This window comes from Salvelinus fontinalis, chromosome 16 (assembly GCF_029448725.1).
Source record: "Salvelinus fontinalis isolate EN_2023a chromosome 16, ASM2944872v1, whole genome shotgun sequence".
NCBI lineage: Eukaryota > Metazoa > Chordata > Actinopteri > Salmoniformes > Salmonidae > Salvelinus > Salvelinus fontinalis.
Window position 1 is genome coordinate 31176873 of NC_074680.1, and position 23177 is coordinate 31200049.

The 23177-nt window shown below is 41.3% G+C and overlaps 1 protein-coding gene across 3 annotated transcripts in view; it reads left to right on the forward strand.

Annotated features, from left to right (window-relative positions):
• LOC129813009 (methionine aminopeptidase 1-like) overlaps nucleotides 1-16815 on the forward strand; it is a 28581-nt gene extending 11766 nt beyond the window's left edge. The window contains exons 5-12 of one of the 3 annotated variants that reach the window (XM_055865118.1): nucleotides 7446-7469; nucleotides 8751-8842; nucleotides 8949-9032; nucleotides 9163-9301; nucleotides 12705-12836; nucleotides 14716-14859; nucleotides 15023-15088; nucleotides 15218-16815. In XM_055865118.1, the coding sequence (XP_055721093.1) occupies nucleotides 7446-7469; nucleotides 8751-8842; nucleotides 8949-9032; nucleotides 9163-9301; nucleotides 12705-12836; nucleotides 14716-14859; nucleotides 15023-15088; nucleotides 15218-15384 (848 nt within the window). In that variant the 3' untranslated portion in view covers nucleotides 15385-16815. The remainder of the gene's footprint in view (nucleotides 1-7445; nucleotides 7470-8750; nucleotides 8843-8948; nucleotides 9033-9162; nucleotides 9302-12704; nucleotides 12837-14715; nucleotides 14860-15022; nucleotides 15089-15217) is intronic. The other 2 variants (XM_055865119.1, XM_055865120.1) reach the window with 2 other exon arrangements.
• Nucleotides 16816-23177: the final 6362 nt, after the last annotated feature.

The window sequence follows — 23177 nt, forward strand, 5'->3', positions numbered from 1 at the left end:
ATGTATTGAATCAATCTTTAGAATGTTAACAAATCTTGAATACATTTCCAACCGGAGAATTACATTGACTTCAGATGAGCGATGGAACAGAGCTCCCTCATGTGAACGCGCATGGTCAAAGAATGGTCAGGTCATGGCAGACCTGACAAATTCCCACATTCGGCCCCCCTTCACAGTAGAGTCATCAGACAAAGTTCTACAGACTGTTGACATCTAGTGGAAGCCGTAGGAAGTGCAAACTCATTCATATCGCGCTGTGATTTCAATGGGATCTTGGTTGAAAATCTGCCAGCCTCAGAATTTCCACTTCCTGTTTGGATTTTTTCTCTGGTTTTTGCCTGTCATATGAGTTCTGTTATACTCACAGACATAATTCAAACAGTTTTAGAAACTTCAGAGTGTTTTCTATCCAATACTAATAATAATATGCATATATTAGCAACTATGACTGAGGAGCAGGCTGTTTACTCTGGGCACCTATGTGCACCTTTCATCCAAGCTACTCAATACTGCCCCTGCAGCCACAAGAAGTTAACCAAAAATTGTGTATGTCGGGCCTCCCGGGTGGCACAGTGGTCTAGGACACTGCATCGCAGCGCTAGCTGCGCCACCAGAGACTATGGGTTCGCGCCCAGGCTCTGTCGCAGCCGGCCGCGACTGGGAGTTCCGTGGGGCGACGCAGAATTGGCCTAGCGTCATCCGGGTTAGGGAGGGTTTGGCTGGTAGGGATATCCTTGTCTCATCGTGCACCAGCGACTCCTGTGGTGGGCCGGGCGCAGTGCGCGCTAATCAAGGGAGCCAGGTGCACGGTGTTTCCTCTGACGCATTGGTGCGGCTGGCTTCCAGTTTGGAGGCGCGCTGTGTTAAGAAGCAGTGCGGCTTGGTTGGGTGTTGTTTCGGAAGACGCATGGCTTTCGACCTTCGTCTCTCCCGAGCCCGTACGGGAGTTGTAGCGATGAGACAAGATAGTAATTACTAACAATTGGATACCACAAAATTGGGGAGAAAAAGGGGTAAAAAAATATATATATAAAAAATAAAATAAATAATCGTGTATGTCATAAAATATATTCACCCCACCCAGTATTGTAATCAAAACTTACCAGAACGCATGTAGTCCTTGCCTCAGACAGTGTAGTAGTGTGGGCTTAATAGCATCTCATTGGTGTGCGAGATCTTGAGAATCAGCTGTGATGGAAGAATGCACTGTGCATACAGAGGGTTGCAATTCCATTGAATTGGGGATAGTTTAAACAAAATGTCACAAGACCTAGAATTGCCTTGTGTATCCAACAATAAAGGTTCACTGTTAAGCTGATGTTTTTGATGAATTTAACCTGTCTAGGCTGAGGGTGCCGCTAGCGGCACTACCCCCCCACCCCCACTGAAAAGGCAGAGCCGCGAAATTATTTTATTTTTATTTTTTTTAAATATTTAACTTTCACACATTAAAGTCCAATACAGCTAATGAAAGACACAGATCTTGTGAATCCAGCCAACATGTCCGATTTTTAAAATGTTTTACAGGGAAGACACAATATGTAAAGATGTACATCTATTACCTAAAAACACATTAGCATAATCCACCATCTTTTATTTGTCCACCAACACCAGTAGCTATCACCAATTCGGCTAAACTAAGATATTTATAGCCCCTAACCAAGAAAAAAACTCATCAGATGACAGTCTGATAACATATTTATGGTATGGGATAGGTTTTGTTAGAAAAATGTGCATATTTCAGGTAGATGGCATAGGTTACAATTGCACCCACCGTCACAAATGGACTAGAATAACTACATAGAGCAACGTGTTTACCTACTTACTAATCATCAAACATTTCGTAAAAATACACAGCATACACTAATCGAAAGACACAGATCCTGTGAATACAGACAATATTTCAGATTTTCTAAGTGTCTTACAGCGAAAACACAATAAATCGTTATATTAGCATAGCACAGGTGCAAACATTACCCCAGCATTAATTCTAGCCAAAGTGAGCGATAACGTCAACATCGCCAAAATATATTATTTTTTTCACTAACCTTCTCAGAATTCTTCAGATGACACCCCTGTAACATCACATTACAACATGCATATACAGTTTGTTCGAAAATGTGCATATTTAGCCACCAAAATCATGGTTAGACAATGGGGAAAGTAGCCCAGCTGGTGAGAAAATGTCCGTGCGCCATATTAGACAGTGATCTACTCTTATACATAAATACTCATAAACGTGACTAAAAAATATAGGGTGGACATCGATTGATAGACAATTTAATTCTTAATACAATCGCGGAATTACATTTTTTAAATTATCCTTACTTTTCAATACAGTTTGCGCCAAGCGAAGCTACGTCAAAAAACATGGTGTCCTAAGCCACTAACATTTTTCGACAAACACGATTTATCATAATAAAAATGTCCTACTTTGAGCTGTTCTTCCATCTGTATCTTGGGCAAAGGATCCTTTCTTGGGTCTAATCGTCTTTTGGTGGAAAGCTGTCCTCTTGCCATGTGGAAATGCCAACTGCGTTCAGCATGAACTGGAAGCGTGCCCGGCAATTCACAGCGTTTCAGAAATAAATGTCCCAAAATCGCACTAAACGGATATAAATTGCTATAAAACGCTTTAAATTAACTACCTTATGATGTTTTTAACTCCTATAACGAGTCTTAACATGACCGGAGAAAGATTACTCCCAACACTAATGCTTGGAACAGGTGCGGGTCGGTGTCCTCCACGCGCATAACGCAGCTCCAAAAGACTTACTAGCTACAGGGTTTTTTAATTTATAGTGCCTGTGAACGCGCAATCGACCCCATTCAAATCGTCATCACGTAAAGGCATCCAGGGGAAGACGTAAGCAGTGTCCGTATACTCATAGCAATAACAGTGGCCTTTTAACTGACCCCAGATCAGGGGCCAAAATTTCTGAAATCTGACTCCATGTCAGGGAAATTGCTGTAGAATGGGTTCTGTTCCACTTAGAGACAAAATTTCAACTCCTATAGAAACTATAGACTGTTTTCTATCCAATAATAATAATAATATGCATATTGTACGATCAAGAGTTTTGTAGGAAGCCGTTTCAAAAATTACAAGATTACCATAAATAGTGACAACAGCGCCCCCAGCCTCAACAGGGTTAAGCAACATTCCCAGGTTTAACTTCTCATGGAAAATGTACTCAAAATTCCTGAAATTGACCAGAAAGTTTCTGACCTTTTGTACGTCTTGTGTAAGGCCAGCCAAAAGAGCTCCATTTTGCTGGCGATTTCAATGTTGGAACGTGATATGATGAACTCCATGCATTAATTTGGCTATGATCCCACAACCTTTCTAAAGATGCAACAAGTACTCTAATTTCGACTGATGTTACAATACCTACACTACCGTTCAAAAGTTTGACATCACTTAGAAATGGCCTTGTTTTTTTTTAAAGAATAGCAGAAAATGTTGTCCATTAAAATAACATAATTGATCAGATATACAGTGTAGACATTGTTAATGTTGTAAATTACTTTTGTAGCTTGAAACTAGTCTAAAGAAGGCCAATTTTTATTGCTTCTTTAGTCAGAACAACAGTTTTCAGCTGTGCTAACATAATTGCAAAAGGGTTTTATAATGATCAATTAGCCATTTAAATTCTCTGCGCTACAGATCCCTTTTACGGGATCATTTTCCTAAACAACCGCTGAATTGCAGGGCGCAAAATATTACTACAAATATTTAAAATCATGCAATCACAAGTGAAATATACCAAAACACAGCTTAGCTTGTTGTTAATCCACCTATCGTGTCAGATTTTGAAAATATGCTTTACAGAGAAAGAAATCCAAGCTTTTGTGAGTGTATCAATCAATGCTAGAACAGTTAGCCCCAAATTAGTATGGTCAGAAAAGCAATAAAATTAATCGTTTACCTTTGATAATCTTCGGATGTTTGCACTCACGAGACTCCCAGTTACACAACAAATGTTCTTTTTGTTCGATAAATATTACTTTTATAGCAAAAAAAACGTCATTTGGGTTGCGCGTTATGTTCAGAAAACCAAAGCCTCGTTCCGTTCGAGAATTCCAAAAAGTATCCGTAATGGTTGTAGAAACATGCCAAATGTTTTTTATAATCAATCCTCAGGTTGTTTTTAACAAACATAATCAATAATATTTTGACCGTAACCTATTCAATAAGAGAGGAAAGTAAAATGGAGAGCTACCCCACTCGCGCGCTGGAACTATTCAGAGAACACCTGACTACTTTTGAAAAATCTCGCCCATTTTTCAAAATAAAAGCCTGAAACTATGTCTAAAGCCTGGTCACAGCCTGAGGAAGCCATTGGAAAATGAATCTGGTTGATACCCCTTTAAATGGAAGAAAGACGGGCCAGGAAACACAGATAAAAAAATAATAATAATAAAATGATACTTGGATTAGCTAACAACATGCCATTGGAACACATGAGTGAAGGTTGCTGATAATGGGCCTCTGTACTCCTATGTAGATATTCCGTTTCTGCTACAATAGTCAATTACAACATTAACAATGTCTAAACTGTATTTCTGATCAATTTTATGTTATTTTAATGGAGACACAATTAGCTTTTCTTACAAGGACATTTTTAAGTGACTCCAAACTTTTGAACGGCGAAGTCTGAGAGTAAGTAGTAGCTAGTAAACACTCGCACAGTGAATTCCAGTTTAGTTTCTCTGGATGGCAATTGGCTTGAACATTTTCCACCATAGCAAAATGATCCTGGCAAAACCTCACGTTGCTAGGCAACCATGCAAACTTGTATAAATAGAAATGACTATGTATGGAATCTGATTGGAATGTTGACGCTGACCAACTACTGCATAACATATACAGTGGGGAGAACAACTATTGGATACACTGCCGATTTTGCAGGTTTTCCTACTTACAAAGCATGTAGAGGTCTGTAATTTTTATCATAGGTACACTTCAACTGTGAGAGACGGAATCTAAAACAAAAATCCAGAAAATCACATTGTATGATTTTTAAGTAATTAATTTGCATTTTATTGCATGACATAAGTATTTGATACATCAGAAAAGCAGAACTTAATATTTGATACAGAAACCTTTGTTTGCAATTACAGAGATCATACGTTTCCTGTAGTGCTTGACCAGGTTTGGACACACTGCAGCAGGGATTTTGGCCCACTCCTCCAGACCTTCTCCAGATCCTTCAGGTTTCGGGGCTGTCGCTGGGCAATACGGACTTTCAGCTCCCTCCAAAGATGTTCTATTGGGTTCAGGTCTGGAGACTGGCTAGGCCACTCCAGGACCTTGAGATGCTTCTTACGGAGCCACTCCTTAGTTGCCCTGGCTGTGTGTTTCGGGTCATTGTCATGCTGGAAGACCCAGCCACGACCCATCTTCAATGCTCTTACTGAGGGAAGGAGGTTGTTGGCCAAGATCTCGCGATACATGGCCCCATCCATCCTCCCCTCAATACGGTGCAGTCGTCCTGTCCCCTTTGCAGAAAAGCATCCCCAAAGAATGATGTTTCCACCTCCATGCTTCACGGTTGGGATGGTGTTCTTGGGGTTGTACTCATCCTTCTTCCTCCAAACACGGCGAGTGGAGTTTAGACCAAAAAGCTCTATTTTTGTCTCATCAGACCACATGCCCTTCTCCCATTCCTCCTCTGGATCATCCAGATGGTCATTGGCAAACTTCAGACGGGCCTGGACATGCGCTGGCTTGAGCGGGGGGACCTTGCGTGCGCTGCAGGATTATAATCCATGACGGCGTAGTGTGTTACTAATGGTTTTCTTTGAGACTGTGGTCCCAGCTCTCTTCAGGTCATTGACCAGGTCCTGCCGTGTAGTTCTGGGCTGATCCCTCACCTTCCTCATGATCATTGATGCCCCACGAGTTGAGATCTTGCATGGAGCCCCAGACCGAGGGTGATTGACCGTCATCTTGAACTTCTTTCATTTTCTAATGATTGCTCCAACAGTTGTTGCCTTCTCACCAAGCTGCTTTCCTATTGTCCTGTGGCCCATCCCAGCCTTGTGCAGGTCGACAATTGTATCCCTGATGTCCTTACACAGGTCTCTGGTCTTGGCCATTGTGGAGAGGTTGGAGTCTGTTTGATTGAGTGTGTGGACAGGTGTCTTTTATACAGGTAACGAGTTCAAACAGGTGCAGTTAATACAGGTAATGAGTGGAGAACAGGAGGGCTTCTTAAAGAAAAACTAACAGGTCTGTGAGAGCTGGAATTCTTACTGGTTGGTAGGTGATCAAATACTTATGTCATGCAATAAAATCATACAATGTGATTTTCTGGATTTTTGTTTTAGATTCTGTCTCTCACAGTTGAAGTGTACCTATGATAAAAATTACAGACCTCTACATGCTTTGTAAGTAGGAAAATCGGCAGTGTATCAAATACTTGTTCTCCCCACTGTATATGACCAATCCGTTAGCCAGCACTAAGCGTGTTTTCGTGAATTAATAACTTTACTCATAACCCATTTCACATCAGTCACTTCCCAGTTCTGATGATCTCTGCATTGCAGTCTTCTCAAAATTAGAATGTAACCTAGATTCCTGGGCACGTCGAAATGTAAAAAAATCTAGACCTCATACAGCTTGGCTGGGTTAAATATAACCATAAGCAGCACAACTGTCGATTTGCTTTGCTGTCCTTGCCCAGAATTAATCGCAAGACAGTCTGTTGGAGCTAGGAACAGAAGCATTAAGCTAGACCTGCTAAATATGTGTATGCGAGCAATAACATTTGATTTTAGTCTGCCACAGTGCTGTTCATTGTTAATGGCATCGAATCACTTCCCGTCGTCCTGAGTCTAGTCTACACAGTGTGACCCTGGCTAGTGAGATCGTCTGCTCAATAGCATAATTGATCTACCCCTAGGCTTCTCTGTTGGTTGAGTACAAACAACCCATTGTTGAAATGCAACTCAGTATTGTACACATTAATATTTAATCTCTGCAAACAAGTAAACGGGATGAATTCCTTTGTATGTTACAGTAGATGGCTGTTGTAGCAGGTGCCTTTTGTCTTTTTGATAGCTTCTTAGCAAGGTTTTGGGTCTATAGCACTTGAACTCTGTCCAATTAAAAAATGCAGTTCTTAATTGATTAAATAGAAATTAAATGGACTCCTACTAAATCCATTAAACGAGTAAACCTTACCCTAGAATAACGTTTTACCTCTGCTTAGTCTGTAGACAAACTGTAGCTTAAACAATGGCATTCCTTTATACATTTGCTACCTTCTGAAAAAAGCGTATTCGTCTTGGTCGATCCCATGGTCATTCCCACTTTTTTTGTCTGGCTATGTATGCAAGTGCTTTTGAGTGTTTGTGTGAGTTTAAGAGGGGGTGTGTGTGCTAGCATGTTTGAGTGGGAGAGGCTGGTGTCTGAAGCTCTTTTCTACTCATCACTTCAGCAGCAGAAGTGGGTCTTATGGCAGGTACGTCCTACCCCACCCACAACAATCCCTTATCCCCCCCATCTGTGCAGCACATAACCACACACTGTCGCTCCTCTTGTTGTATACCTGTTGTTTCTTTTGCATGTCTCCATCTGCGAACACAGGCAGGAAATGGAAGCATGGTCAAAGATATTGTGTTTCTGCATGGCATTGTTTTCATTCATCTTTTGCTGCTGCATTAGAGCTGTGGTTTGTATTTTATTATAGTGATGGGGGTTTTGTACAGTAATCATGTTGTCTCTGCTAAGTGGATGATAAACATACTGATGTGGTTGTGGCTCATGCTTCAGTGATGTTGCCTACACCGATTATGACGCTCATGTCAATGCTGTGGTCTATACATTGTATGTAAACATTGTTTGGTATTGTGATCTGATAAACAGATAAAAACTGTACAAGAAGAATGACATGGGCCTTTACAGTGAAATTAGTCTAACCATGTGGCTCAACCAGAATAACTGTATGCCTATGTCAATAAAAAGGCCCCCATGCCATAGAATTATGTAGCTCAGAAATATTTCCATAGGAGTAAGCAATTTCGAGAATTCCACCCGGCCGGAAAAGGATCCTTTCAGCTCTACAGGTGTTTAGTGTAAGGGGCAGAGGTTGATTTGGAGTGCCGCAGAATTGAGGCGGTTTCAGGAGGTCTGCAGATCAATATTATCATGCCCCTTGGTCGACATGTTTAGGACTACATCCTTTTGACATGCTGTGATATAGTGTATTTTTCTTTCATATAGCCAGGTTAGGTGAGGACGTTTGGTGTCTACTTTAATCTAATGCAGTGAATCTATTCTGTGAGGATGTGGGCTTCAAAAGTTGCGTTTTACATAGGCAGCCCAATTCTGCCCTTTTGTTGTTGTAATTCTATGCTAGTAGATACCATAGACTTCTAGTTGTTGCGCTAACGCTAGTTAGCAAGCTACCTTGAACTTCCTTCATACTGGAGACCGAGACATAAAAATGATATCCACTAGTTCATCGGACTATGGGGAAGTAGACAAAGGGCCTCAGTTTCCGAAATACCAAAGTATCCCTTTTAAGCTCTTTCCAGTAGCATAACTACTTTTTTGAGCAAATGCATGAAGTGGTTGTGTCAGTAGACTGGTAGTCCGCTTTGAGTGAAAGTCAGACTGGACTGAGTGAAATTCTTTGACTCAGTTTAATGGAAAGCTGATCAGGGTGAGTTGGTGTATGGATAGAATAGTGACGTTAAAATGAGGCCAGTATGCCTATTCTTTTCGCTTTTTTTTTTTTTAGGCATGTCTGAGTCGGAGCAGTCTTTGAAGGGCACTTCACAGATCAAGATCCTTCCTGCCGAAGACATCGAAGGCATGAGAGTTGTGTCTAAGGTAAATGATTCAATTGTTTTTTAAGCTTTCGCTGTTGCAGTTAATAACTTACTCAGTTTTAAAAACAGTGGTTTTGAAATGCAAAGTCTATTTCTGTCTTTTGTAGCTGGCCCGAGAGGTCCTTGACATCGCCGCCCTGATGGTGAAACCTGGCATGACCACAGAGGAGATTGATCACACTGTGCACCTGGTAAAGACACTAGCCTCCTTTTCCCTCTTTCCCATCCACTCACTTTCTCCTGTCGCTCTCTTCCTTTTTCACTCTTTCCTCCTCTCTCCCTCGTCTTGATCGTTGACGTGTAAGCACTTCCTTCCTCCAGGCCTGCACAGCCAGAAACTGTTACCCCTCCCCTCTCAACTACTACAACTTTCCCAAGTCCTGCTGCACGTCAGTCAATGAGGTCATCTGCCACGGCATCCCAGACAGGAGACGTCTTGTGGATGGGGATATCCTCAACGGTAGGTTTCCCAAGGGCAAAAAGTGGCTTCCTCATCTGTCCCTTCACCGTTACTTGCTTGAATTAACTGGACAGGTGAAATATAAATCCCCAGTTGGCATCCTCCATATTCTTTCACCTAATGTTTGTTTTCAGATCATTGAGTATGATGGGGTTTAAATAGGTGAGTGAGACTTTAGACTATTGAGATGCACATAGAGAACGGGCTAGTTCCCGTTAGACAGACTGCCAAAGAGCTCTTGCTGACATGGTTTGACAAGAGAAATGGTTTTATTAGTATTCAGCAAGAGTCTATAGGACTTCAGCCAAAATGTAGCCTGTGTCCTATATATGTCTGAAAACGGGACTATTCTCAAGAGAAAGATCCCATGAGACACTGCCAAAAAAACTGACTTACAGCATGGTTTGACAAGACAAGTGGTCTCATGAGAATGATAGTGCCCACTATCATGTACTGTGAATATTATAAGTATTTATCCCTCTGTTACAAAGTGTGACTGAACTTGATTTAATTGGGATTTTTTTTCTTCTTGTCTACACAAATATCCACATGTCAAGGTGAAAATTTAATTATATGAATGCTAACAAATGTAAAAGTATTCACCCCCTTTGTTATGGCAACCCTAAATTAACCCTAACGAGCAAGAAGTTAACTTCTTGACACTAGGGGGGCGCCATTTCGACTTTGTAAAAATTCGTTTCCAAATTAAACTGCCTCGTACTCAATTCTTGCTCGTACAATATGCATATTATTATTACTATTGGATAGAAAACACTCTCTAGTTTCTAAAACCGTTTGAATTATTTCTCTGAGTGAAACAGAACTCATTCTGCAGCACATTTCCTTTCAGGGAGTGAGATTTCAGAAATCGAGGTCCCTGTTCTCAGGTCAGTTTATAAGTCCCCATGTAAGCCATCGGGCTACATGCACTGCATACGCCTTCCTCTAGATGTCAGTAAGCGGGGAGAATTTGAATGGAGTGGATTGCGCAATCTGGGCCACTATAAATGATCATGGAACGGAAGTACCATTCTTTTCAACTGGGCATCTGGCGCAAGAAGACATCACAATGGCGTCCTGCAAACACTTTCGTTTTAGTAGTTCTATATCTGCGGTCATGTTTTTATTCGTTATAGGTGTTAAAGACATAAGGTAGTTAATTTAAACCGACTTATAGCAGTTTATATCAGTTTATTGCGATTTTCCTGGATTTCTTTGTGACGCGCTTTCACTAGTTGGGCACCTCTCCAGTGGGTGGCTATCGTTAGCTGCTATTTCTCAATGAGAAGAGGACATCTTTCAACCAAATGACGATTGTTCTGGAGAAAGGACACCTTGCCCAAGATTCTGATGGAAGCTCGGCAAATAGTAAGCAATCTTTATGTTGTTAATTCGTATTTATGTTGACAAATGTCAGATAATAATTCCGCCATGAATTTCGGTGCGTCTCGCTTTAGCGCACGCTGTATGCTTGAAGTAACGTTAATTTTAAAAATGTAACCCAGTGATTGCATTAAGAACTAATTTGTCTTTCAATTGCTGTCCAACCTGTATTTTTTTAGTCAAGTTTATGAATAGTTTTCGATTAGAATAGGTGCCTCTCCAAGATGGCGCCGGACAGATTGCTTGAAGTTTTGGCCACTAATCACATTGTATAACCACGAATTGTGCCGCTAAATTTGCACATTTTCGAACAAACTCTATATGCATTGTGTAATATGATGTTATAGGACTGTCATCTGAAGAATTCTGAGAAGGTTAGTGAAAAAATGTATATATTTTGGTGGTTTATACGTTATCGCTATTTTTGCCTTGAATCAATGCTGTTGTGATGTTTGCTATTGTGATAAGCTAATATAACGCTATATTGTGTTTTCGCTGTAAAACACTTAGAAAATCTGAAATATTGTCTGGATTCACAAGATCTGTGTCTTTCATCTGCTGTACGCTGTGTATTTTTAAGAAATGTTTTATGATGAGTAATTAGCTAATACACGATGGTCTCTGTAGTTATTCTAGTGGCTTTGGTGAGAGTTGTAATGGTGGCTGCAATGGTAAACTCTGATTTATACCTGAAATATGCACATTTTTCTAACAAAACATATGCTATACAATAAATATGTTATCAGACTGTCATCTGATGAGGTTGTTTCTTGGTTAGTGGCTATTTATATATTTTTGGTCGAAATTGTGATAGCTACCTATGCAGGAAAAAAATGGTGGACAAAAAAAGTTGTCTTTTGCTAACGTGGTTAGCTAATAGATTTACATATTGTGTCTTCCCTGTAAAACATTTAAAAAATCAGAAATGATGGCTGGATTCACAAGATGTGTATCTTTCATTTGGTGTCTTGGACTTGTGATTTCATGAACATTTTATTATATGATATCCCTGTGGCTTTAGGCTAGGCTATGCTAGTCAGCTTTTTTGATGGGGGGAATCCCGGATCTGGGTTTGTGAGGCGTTAGAGGAGTAACAAGTTGGACTCGCTCTGTGTGAAATAAGGGTAAACATGATTTTTTTTTTTTTTTTATGACTTCCCCTGTACCCCATTTATACAGCATCTGTAAGGTCCCTAAGTCGTGCTTTGACTTTCCAGCACAGATTTAATCTATAAAACCAGGGAGCTTTTCCAGTGCCTCATACATTTACATTACATTACATTTAAGTCATTTAGCAGACGCTCTTATCCAGAGCGACTTACAAATTGGTGCATTCACCTTATGACATCAAACAGATTGGTAGGTGGGTAAAACATAAAAAGCAGACACTGAATATCCCTTTAAGCATGGTCAAGTTAGCACTTAATCTGTGGATGTTGTATGAAACGACCCAGACACTACAAAGATGGTCGTCCTTCCTAACCCGACCCAAGATTATACATAGGGCCTGTTTTTCATCAATAACTAGGGTACGGGCAGGGCTCGGGTATCACTAAATGAATCACTAACATTTTGAAACGGAGCCATTTGCTCTGCTGCGCAGTACACCAGACACTGGGAGAGGAATTCACTTTCAACAGGATAGTAACCCAAAACAGAAGGCCAAATATAAACTGAGTTGCTTACCAAAGAGACCGTATGTTTCCAAGTAGCCTAGTTAGTTTTGACTTAAACTTGCTTGAAAATCTATGGCAAGACTTGAAAATGACCATTTAGCAGTTATCCCGCAGCCAACTTGACAGAACTTGAAGAATTTTGTAAAGAATAATGGGAAAATATTGCACAATCCAGGTGTGCAAAGCTTTTAAATACTTACCAGAAAAGAGTCTAAAGCTGTAGTCGGCCAAAGGCGGTTTTATATATAATTTTTTTTTAATCAAGATAAAGCATTAATTAATTTAATTATAGGCACTGTATATATTTCTGCTAATGTTCAGCATCTCTCCCCCCCCCCTTGCAGTGGATATTACTGTGTACCACAATGGATTCCACGGAGATCTCAACGAGACCTTCTTTGTCGGAGAGGCAGATGCAGGGGCAAGAAAGCTTGTCCAGACCACCTTCGAATGCCTTATGCAAGCCATCGACTCAGGTAGGATCTCTTACCTGATGCCAGATCAAGATAAACTAGATTTTTTTTTTAACAATTGTGGCTGACTGGCTCGAATAGGTCTTATGTAGCAAAATTATAAGTTGTGTTTTTTTACATTGAGTAAAAGTAGAGACTTAGAAAATGCTATGTCATACACTGCAGTTGATGAATGGGAAAGTCATTGTAAAAAGTAATTGAATGGGAAAGTAATTGTACTTTTTAAAGTTGATAAACTTGTAACTGTACTTTTGAGAAAATGGTCCTTGAATGTTTTGGTACACCTACTGGAGAGCTCTTCTTTGTCGACAGCCATTCAGAATCGTTCACAACCTTTTAAGCTTTAAGGATTTACATGTGAGGCTATGTACTAAACAACTAAATATTTCAAGGCTGAAACTACGGGAGTGTTGGTAAATTTAATCTGGAGTGCCAGAGTGTGCTCTGGGTGTTCGGAAACCCAGTGTTGTCAGATTCACCGTTTGTAAATTGAGAGCGTTTCTCTCTCGGGGCTTTTAGAGCACACATTGGACACTCTGGATGAAACGTAGGGTTGATCTGAGCTTTCTGACCTAAAAGCACCCAAGCTAACTGGGTAACGGTGGCTAGCTACTTTCAGATACAAATGAGAGAACAGCTTACTCTGACCATTTTACTCGCCCTAGCAGAGCTGGTTATCCAGAGCGTTGGTGACTGCAACTGTGACGCTGGCAACTATTTAGTTACACTTTTTTTGCCAAAGTTTACTGACACCGAACATATTCAACGGGTGTTGAGCGTTTGTAAATTTGTCAGTTATTCTGCACTCTGGCACACTCGGGAGAGTGCTCAGAAATCGGAGTAGATAGACGTAGCTGGTAAATTTACTCTCGCTATCGACAGTTGTCACAGTGACATCAAACATTCTATTGAAATAGTTTCTTGCATAGTGGAGTCTTGTTTAGACATCTAGCTAGCTAAACAATGAACCATAATCCCAACTCCTAACGTTACTACCCTGCATGATTCTGCAGGTAGCTAACCAACCAGGTTCAATGTTAGCTAGCTAACATCAGGCTATAACTAGCAATGCAAATGGCTCTGAGATACAAATAATATTACTACACAGATCATACATGTAACGTTAGCTAGCTAACCAGCCAGCTAACGTTAGCTAACTAGCTAACAGTACACTTTAACTTGACATGAAAATGTCTTTCTGACAAAATTAGAAACTTGTCAAATCTGAAAATGGAGCTAGCTAGACTCTCTTACGTGTATACATGGATGCTTCTCCCTCTGTCACGGATGCCATGGTTACCCATAGTTTGAAGATGTAATCTGGAGACAGGTGTTTTTATACAACAGCCTTCTGTGTGTTCTCTTTTTGACTCCGTCTGCATATTTGCAATCAAAACGCCAGAATTTCCTTAGCTATCATACTCTAATTCCACTGATTTCAAAACTCAGTCCTCCAGAAAGTGTGGAGCAACAGTTATGCAGTTCTACCTAATATCTTTCAAAAGCCCTGTTTCGAAAGGATTACCTACACATACTGGCCAGGTCATATTATAGACAGAAGCATGTTCAGCCCACTCATTGTCTCAGCCAACCATGGCTAGCAGGAATGTTGTGGCTTTTTTCCATGGCTAAACCAACTAGGCTCGTAATTTAACAATTTTATTTGTATTTACAGATGGCATACAAGTTGGTTTTTAAGGCACATGAAAGTTCACATGTTTCAGAAAACATTTCTGACAAAATGCATTTTGATAAATAAATAGTTTGCATTCAAATGGCGCTCCTGTGAAGTAGTGACACGTGACATATGCCTAGTTTCCTGGAACGAGTCTCAATTAGGTCACTATCACAATGTTTTTTTCCCCCCCTCTTCCTTCTCTAGTAAAGCCTGGTATCCGCTACAGGGAGCTTGGTAATATCATCCAGAAACATGCCCAGGCTAACGGCTTCTCTGTGGTGCGGAGCTACTGTGGCCATGGCATCCACAAACTGTTCCACACTGCTCCTAACGTACCCCACTATGCCAGTGAGTACCCCTCAGTCTCCTTCCACCAATACGCTTGTGTAATTGACGTCCTTTTCTCAGATAACATAGTAGCCTACTTCAAATTTTATAGGTCACGTACACGTTAATCCTCAAAGGATTTTGGGGGAAGATGTATAAATTGGTGGGTTTCCTTTCTTTGCAGAAAACAAAGCGGTCGGAGTGATGAAGCCTGGCCATGTATTCACCATCGAGCCCATGATCTGTGAAGGTAAGGGTCCTCAGACATGACAGCAGATTTGGGATGTAATTTTGTTTGTGTGTGCTTAATGGTTGGTAATTGTATACCTGTGTTTTAATACTGTACTTGTGTGCTTAACACTGTGTGTGTTCTGTGTAGGTGGTTGGCAGGACGAGACGTGGCCTGATGGCTGGACAGCTGTGACTCGGGATGGGAAGCGTTCCGCCCAGTTTGAGCACACCTTGCTTGTGACGGAGACGGGCTGTGACATTCTGACACGCCGGCTGGACGACAACGGACGTCCCCACTTCCTCAACCAAATCTAAATGGGGGGGGGATACAGCAACGAACGTACTGTCTCGTGGGCAGCTCTCTTTGGCCCCCAATGTCATATCACACATACACATCTCTAACCTGAGGCACGCCGCCCGCCTGCCCCCCCACCCCCGTGGAGGCTGTCCCTGCTGCGGCCTGGCTCTCACCGTTCCACGAATTTAGTGTTCTCCAAGATTTACAGGAAGTACTTGAATACATCTGATATCAACTGTGTGGATTGTTTTATCGGTGCTGTTTTAAAAAATAAATGTCTCATCAGGAGATGAAAAGTAAAAATAAAGAAGTGTATTTATGCGCAGTAGAAGGTTTAATTTTTACCTTGATTGTGAGCTTTGATTCTGTTGACGTATTTGACTGCAGAGGTGTGGAAAGGGTCATGCTTCGGTTTGACTCCTTGACCTCTAGACATGTGCCACCTTACTGTGTTGCCTAAATGACAGCAAGGCAGCTGGGTCCTATTGAGTGGCCAGAGAGGGGAGCTGTTGAGCTCAGTGTTCTGCTAAAGTGTGTAGTGCAGGTCTATTCAAACCTGGGTCCTGAGGTCTGCAGCACTGCTAGTTTTCTTTTCTCTCTTGTAGTGAACTAGTTGATTTAGGTTCATTGATTGACCAGAATCTCCTTGCCAGGCATCCCAAGTCTGGTTTGAATCGGGATGAAAGTCTGCAGTGCGGTGGACCCCAAGGCCTGGATTGGAATTGCCCTGGTGTAGCGTGTTGAGCCTTAATCTGTATGAATTAAGAATAACCATGCCAGATAATGTCTAGGCAGCATGTCTGTTATTCCTCAAACCAGTCGATCAATATTTACCTTGATATACTGTTGAGCAACACTCTTGAGTCTCCATTTTAATCCAATCTTTCCAGTTTCTCTGCCAGCTTTTTATTTCTTCTATGATGGGAGTCATAAACAGCTGTTCTGTAGTTGTGTGTGTGCGTATATGCTTTTGTGTTTGAGTGTGGTGAGGACTGTATAAATGCCAAAGGCTCTATTGCAGCAGAAGTATGGGTTTACTACAGACCTGTGAATTAATACCCTTTTTCAGAGTACTGTATTATTAAAATAGTAATAACATAATCATTGAAGTATTGATTGTTTTGCATTAGCTCAAAGTAAAGTGTTTCTTGTTTTGTACTTCCTATGATGTGCACATTATGAGAATCTGACTGCAAATGACATGATACTCATTCACTAGATGCTTTCTCCCAATGCTATGCTCAATTATCCTGGCGATGAGGTTCAAATTAATTTGACCAGTAAGACAATCCTTTGATTTAATGTATTCAATTGAAATGGAGAAATAAGGAGTGATGTTATGGTTTTCAGAGCCGCCTCTTAATCTAAAAATTCAGGACAACACAAATACTGCAAGACCGAGGAACGATGAGAAATATTTACATTTAGTAAACACAAAATGGAAAGCAGGCTTTGTTGTGTTTTTTGTGCAATGCCTTAAAATTTCCCCGCATGCATTAAACTGAAGCCTTCTGAGCCGTTCGAAGGGTGATGTGTGGGTCACAATCATCCACCTTCAGCTTATTGTTCATGTACTCACTGACCAGTTAGGAACACCCTCCACACTTGTATATTCTATGGAAAGCAAATGCAAAGCATGACCTCAATTCAATCAATAGACAACTGGTTGGATTATGTGGGGTGACAACTACACAGAGCTTTTGGCTCTCACTAACACATTAGAACCATCCCAGTTCCTGTCCCAAGTTCATCCTGTCACCACTTGGAATGGGTGAGAGGAGATCTTTTGCCCGCCTGCTGACAAGCCTTCAGGGCTGCACTCTGGAACAGTCACTTACACATCTGTAACCTTGCTATCGTGCCACTATGACCATTAGGTGTAACATAGATAACATATGCTACAATTGAGATTACAACACTTAGCTGCAGTGGTGGAAAAAGTACCCAATTTTTAAAAGTAAAGATACCTTAATAGAAAATGACTGAAGTGAAAGTCACCCAGTAAAATACTACTTGAGTACAAGTCTAAAAGTATTTGGTTTGAAATATACTTAAGTATCTAAAGTAAAAGTATAAATAATTTAAAATTCCTTATATTAAGCAAACCAGTCATCATTTTCTAGTTTATTTTAATTTATGGATAGCCAGGGGCAAGCTCCAACACTGACATCATTTACAAATGAAGCATGTGTTTAGTGAATCTGTCAGATCAGAGGCAGTAGGGATGACCAGGAATGTTCTCTTGATAAGTGTGTGAATTTGATCATTTCCCTGTCCTGCTAAGCATTCAAAATGTAACGAGTACTTTTGGGTGTCATGGGAAAAAGTATATAATTTTCTTTAGGAATGTAGTAAAGTACAGATACTGCCAAAAAAACTACTGAAGTAGTACTTTCAAGTATTTTTACTTAATTACTTTACACCACTGCTTAGTTGAGCATTTGTTGACATTGTTAAAAGAAATCATAAAATTGAGAAAAGCACTGTGCACTCTTTCTACACATTGTCAGTAAAATGGTCATTAATTCCCCAAACACTCAAGGGTAGTCTGTAAAAGTAGAATCCACTTCCTCACCATGATCCCTATGTTGCACACACATATGAAGGAATAATCCAAACTTCTTGGCCACCTTAAACTGGGTTGAGGTCAATCCCAATGATCCTGGTCGCCTCAGCTGCTTTGCATCCCTTGATGGCAGCCAGGCCCGACGCGCCAAGTCCGAACACTGCACAGGTCGAGCCCGTCTTCACCTGTAATGACATCGTTGGGCATGGAAATCACAAATAGAGACTAGGTGAAAGTTTTGTCCTGCTATACACAATCAGTTGAATCAGTTGTGTTTGTCAGGAAATATTCTGCTTTTACAAAATGGCATGCTGTTTTCAAAACTTTTAGAAATGTTTTTTTCCTGAAGGAGAGACACTACCATCAGGGAATCCAGTGACTGACCTTAGCTATGTTAATTGCTGCCCCGTAGCCTGTGGAAATCCCACAGCCCTGCCTTCTCGTCCACCTTGGCCAGCGAGATGTCTGCCACCACCATGTACTCAGAGAAAGTGCTGCAGCCCATGAAGTGGGCCAGACTTATCCCCTGATGGGAGAATTGACTGAATGAACCCAGCCTATTTCTACAATTTATCGTCTTAAAAACTGTTTTGAAACCCAACCATACTGCTAACCTTATGCCTAACCTTAAATTAAGACCAAAAGCACATCTTTGTTTTCATTAATTATTATGATGTAGCTGTTTTGACTTTGTGGCTGTGGCAACTAGTGACAACCAGATGTAGTGGCTAGAGGTTGTCTCTGATTTTGTTGGCTGTGCCCGGAACACTCACCTGATCTTTTGACCAGGTTAGTTTTGTGATTTTTACAGAACTTGCACTCTCCACACAGGGAGGTACAGGAGGATCACAGTATCCCCTAAAACACACACAATAAATAACTTGTGAAAGCCCTGTATGTATTATATCAAGATATTTAAATAAAATTATTGAAAGCTCTTGGAACGTGAGCAATAGGAGGTAACAATGTTCTTCTGTTAAGTTTTTCTCTGACTTACTCAGTATGATCAGAGATCTGTATATAATGATGAGATGCTCACATCTCCGCCCTAACAATGGGAGTCGTCGTCCCAAAGGCGGGAAGGCTGGCGACAAGCTTAGATCCAAAATAAACCCATAGAAACTTATTGGGCTTATTTAGGTGAGAGTGAAATCTCTCGCTTCGCCTCTACATCTATGGTATGACTACCTGGTTTGAATTTTGTGATGCCCTCTTCAACGCTCTCCATCGTCCTAGCACCTTCATGGCCCAACACGACAGGGAAAACCCCCTCTGGGTTCGAGCCACTCAGGGTTCAGGAATCTGTATGGCAGATCCCAGAGGCAACAATTTGCAACACATTCAGGGTATTTTAATTCAGCCAATTTAGGAGATGATTCAACTTTACCATTGTCCACTTAGGTAATTACAATAACTGCAGTGTTTTCAAGGGCAATCATGAAACCACCCCCTATAAATGTCAATGATGTTAGTAATTTAAGAGTAATTGGACTCTTGCCCTATGATTTCTGGTCACACACTCAACTCTCCCGCCTCCCAGAACTTGTCCCATCTTCACGGTAATCTCTTACTGTAAGGAGCACTGCAACATGGCAAGCTAAATCAATTGAATCGAAAGTAATTGAAAGAAAGCAGTTAATAATACTAAGTGTGCTATTGTGACTCCGGTATAAGGTACACCAGTGGTTCTATGCTATAGTACATGACCTTGTGACCTTTATCTTGATGCGCACTTCCTCCACGGAGAGGGGCTTCCCAGCCTAACATGCAACTGCAGCCCGGCATTGGATCACAGCAGTTCACTGTCACATGGCCAGACAAGATGCATCTCCTTACTCATTTCAATCAACACATTTGATAGAAAGAAACACACAAGCCAAACATGATTCCTTGGCATGAAATTGGTGGCCAAGTATAAACAAAGTGAACAAGGTTTGATTTGTCAAATGTGTGTTTCTTTCTATCAAATGTGTAGATTGAAATGAGTAAGGAGATGCATCTTGTCTGGCCATGTGACAGTGAACTGCTGCTGTGGGGAGGACAGCTCATGATAATGGCTGGAATGAAAAGAAAACCATGCATTTGATACCATTCCATTCACTCCATTCCAGCCATTATTATGAGCCATCCTCCCCTCAGCAGCCACCACTGGACTACACAGATAGTTTGGTTGACATATCACATTTAGAAAAATATGGAACAATTAAAATGCCTTCAGAAAGTATTCACACACCTTGACTTTTTCCACATTTTGTTGTGTTACAGCCTGAATTTAAAATTTATTAAATATAGATTTTCTTTTATCGCTGGCCTGCACACAATACCACATAATGTCAAAGTAGAATAATGTTTTTCTAAATGTTTTACAAGTTAATAAAAAATGTAAAGCTGAAATGTCTTGAGTCAAGTATTTAACCCCAATTTCCTTAACAAGACACATAATAGGGTGCATGGACTCACTCTGTGTACAATAACAGTGTTTAACATAATTTTTGAATGACTACCTCATCTCTGTGCCCCACAGATACAGTACAATTATCTGTAATGTCCCTAGGTTGAGCAGTTAACACAGATTCAACAACAAAGGCCAAGTAGGTTTTCCAATGTCTCGCAAAGAAGGACACCTATTAGTAGATGGGTAAAATAATAAATAAGAAGACATTGAATATCCCTTTGAGCATAGGATTAATTATACTTTGGATGGTGTGTCAATACACCCAGTCACTACAAAGGTACAGGCATACTTCCTAACTCAGTTGCCGGAGAGGAAGGAAACCGCTCAGAGATGTCACCATGAGGCCAATGGTAACTTTCAAACAGTTACAGAATGTAATGGCTGTGATAGGAGAATATTGAGGATGGATCAATAACATTGTAGTTACTCCACAATCCTATCCTAATCAACAGAGTGAAAAGAAGGATGCCTGTACAGAATAAAAATATGCCAAAACATGCATCCTGTTTGCAACAAGGTACTAAAGAAATTTTGCAAAAAATGTGGCAAAGCAATTAACTGTTTGTCCTCAATACAAAGTCTTATGTTTGAGGAAAATCCAATACCCATTAGTGAGTACCTTCAAATTTTCAAGCACAGCGGTGGCTGCATCATGTTATGGGTATACTTGGGACTGGTGGGGAGGACTGGGGGGGGGTTCAGGACAAATAATTTAACGTAATGGAGCTAAGCACAGGCAAAATCTTAGAGGAAAACCTGGTTGTCTGCTTTACACCAGACACTGGGAGATGAATTCACCTTTCAGCAGGATAATTACCTAAAACACAAGGCCAAATATACACTGGAGTTACTTACCAGGAAGACAGTGACTGTTCCTGAGTGGCCAAGTTACAGTTTGACTTAAATCTGCTTGAAAATCAATGTGAAGACCTGAAAATGGTTGTATAGCAATGATCAACAACCAATTAGACAGAGCTTGAAGAATTTTGAAAATAATAATGGACAAATGTTGCACAATTCAGGTATGGAATACTCTTAGAGATTTACCCAGAAACACACACAGCTGTAATCACTCAATCAAGCATGTATTGACTCAGGCGGTTGAATACTTACCTAATCAATATACACTGCTCAAAAAAATAAAGGGAACACTTAAACAACACAATGTAACTCCAAGTCAATCACACTTCTGTGAAATCAAACTGTCCACTTAGGAAGCAACACTGATTGACAATAAATTTCACATGCTGTTGTGCAAATGGAATAGACAAAAGGTGAAAATTATAGGCAATTAGCAAGACACCCCCAAAAAAGGAGTGATTCTGCAGGTGGTGATCACAGACCACTTCTCAGTTCCTATGCTTCCTGGCTGATGTTTTGGTCACTTGTGAATGCTGGCGGTGCTCTCACTCTAGTGGTAGCATGAGACGGAGTCTACAACCCACACAAGTGGCTCAGGTAGTGCAGTTCATCCAGGATGGCACATCAATGCGAGCTGTGGCAAAAAGGTTTGCTGTGTCTGTCAGCATAGTGTCCAGAGCATGGAGGCGCTACCAGGAGACAGGCCAGTACATCAGGAGACGTGGAGGAGGCCGTAGGAGGGCAACAACCCAGCAGCGGGACCGCTACCTCCGCCTTTGTGCAAGGAGGTGCACTGCCAGCGCCCTGCAAAATGACCTCCAGTAGGCCACAAATGTGCATGTGTCAGCTCAAACGGTCAGAAACAGACTCCATGAGGGTGGTATGAGGGCCCGACGTCCACAGGTGGGGGTTGAGCTTACAGCCCAACACCGTGCAGGACGTTTGGCATTTGCCAGAGAACACCAAGATTGGCAAATTCGCCACTGGCGCCCTGTGCTCTTCACAGATGAAAGCAGGTTCACACTGAGCACATGAGCACATGTGACAGACGTGACAGAGTCTGGAGACGCCGTGGAGAACGTTCTGCTGCCTGCAACATCCTCCAGCATCACCGGTTTGGCGATGGGTCAGTCATGGTGTGGGGTGGCATTTCTTTGTGGGGCCGCACAGCCCTCCATGTGCTCGCCAGAGGTAGCCTGACTGCCAATAGGTACCGAGATGAGATCCTCAGACCCCTTGTGAGACCATATGCTGACACATGCACATTTGTGGCCTGCTGGAGGTCATTTTGCAGGGCTCTGGCAGTGCACCTCCTTGCACAAAGGCGGAGGTAGCGGTCCTGCTGCTGGGTTGTTGCCCTCCTACGGCCTCCTCCACGTCTCCTGATGTACTGGCCTGTCTCCTGGTAGCGCCTCCATGCTCTGGACACTACGCTGACAGACACAGCAAACCTTTTTGCCACAGCTCGCATTGATGTGCCATCCTGGATGAACTGCACTACCTGAGCCACTTGTGTGGGTTGTAGACTCCGTCTCATGCTACCACTAGAGTGAGAGCCCCGCCAGCATTCAAAAGTGACCAAAACATCAGCCAGGAAGCATAGGAACTGAGAAGTGGTCTGTGATCACCACCTGCAGAATCACTCCTTTTTTGGGGGTGTCTTGCTAATTGCCTATAATTTCCACCTTTTGTCTATTCCATTTGCACAACAGCATGTGAAATTTATTGTCAATCAGTGTTGCTTCCTAAGTGGACAGTTTGATTTCACAGAAGTGTGATTGACTTGGAGTTACATTGTGTTGTTTAAGTGTTCCCTTTATTTTTTTGAGCAGTGTATATTTGTGTTTCATTTTTCATATATATAAACATTATTTATTTATTTTTTTACAAATGTTCAAATTTTTCTTCCACTTTGACATTATTTTGTG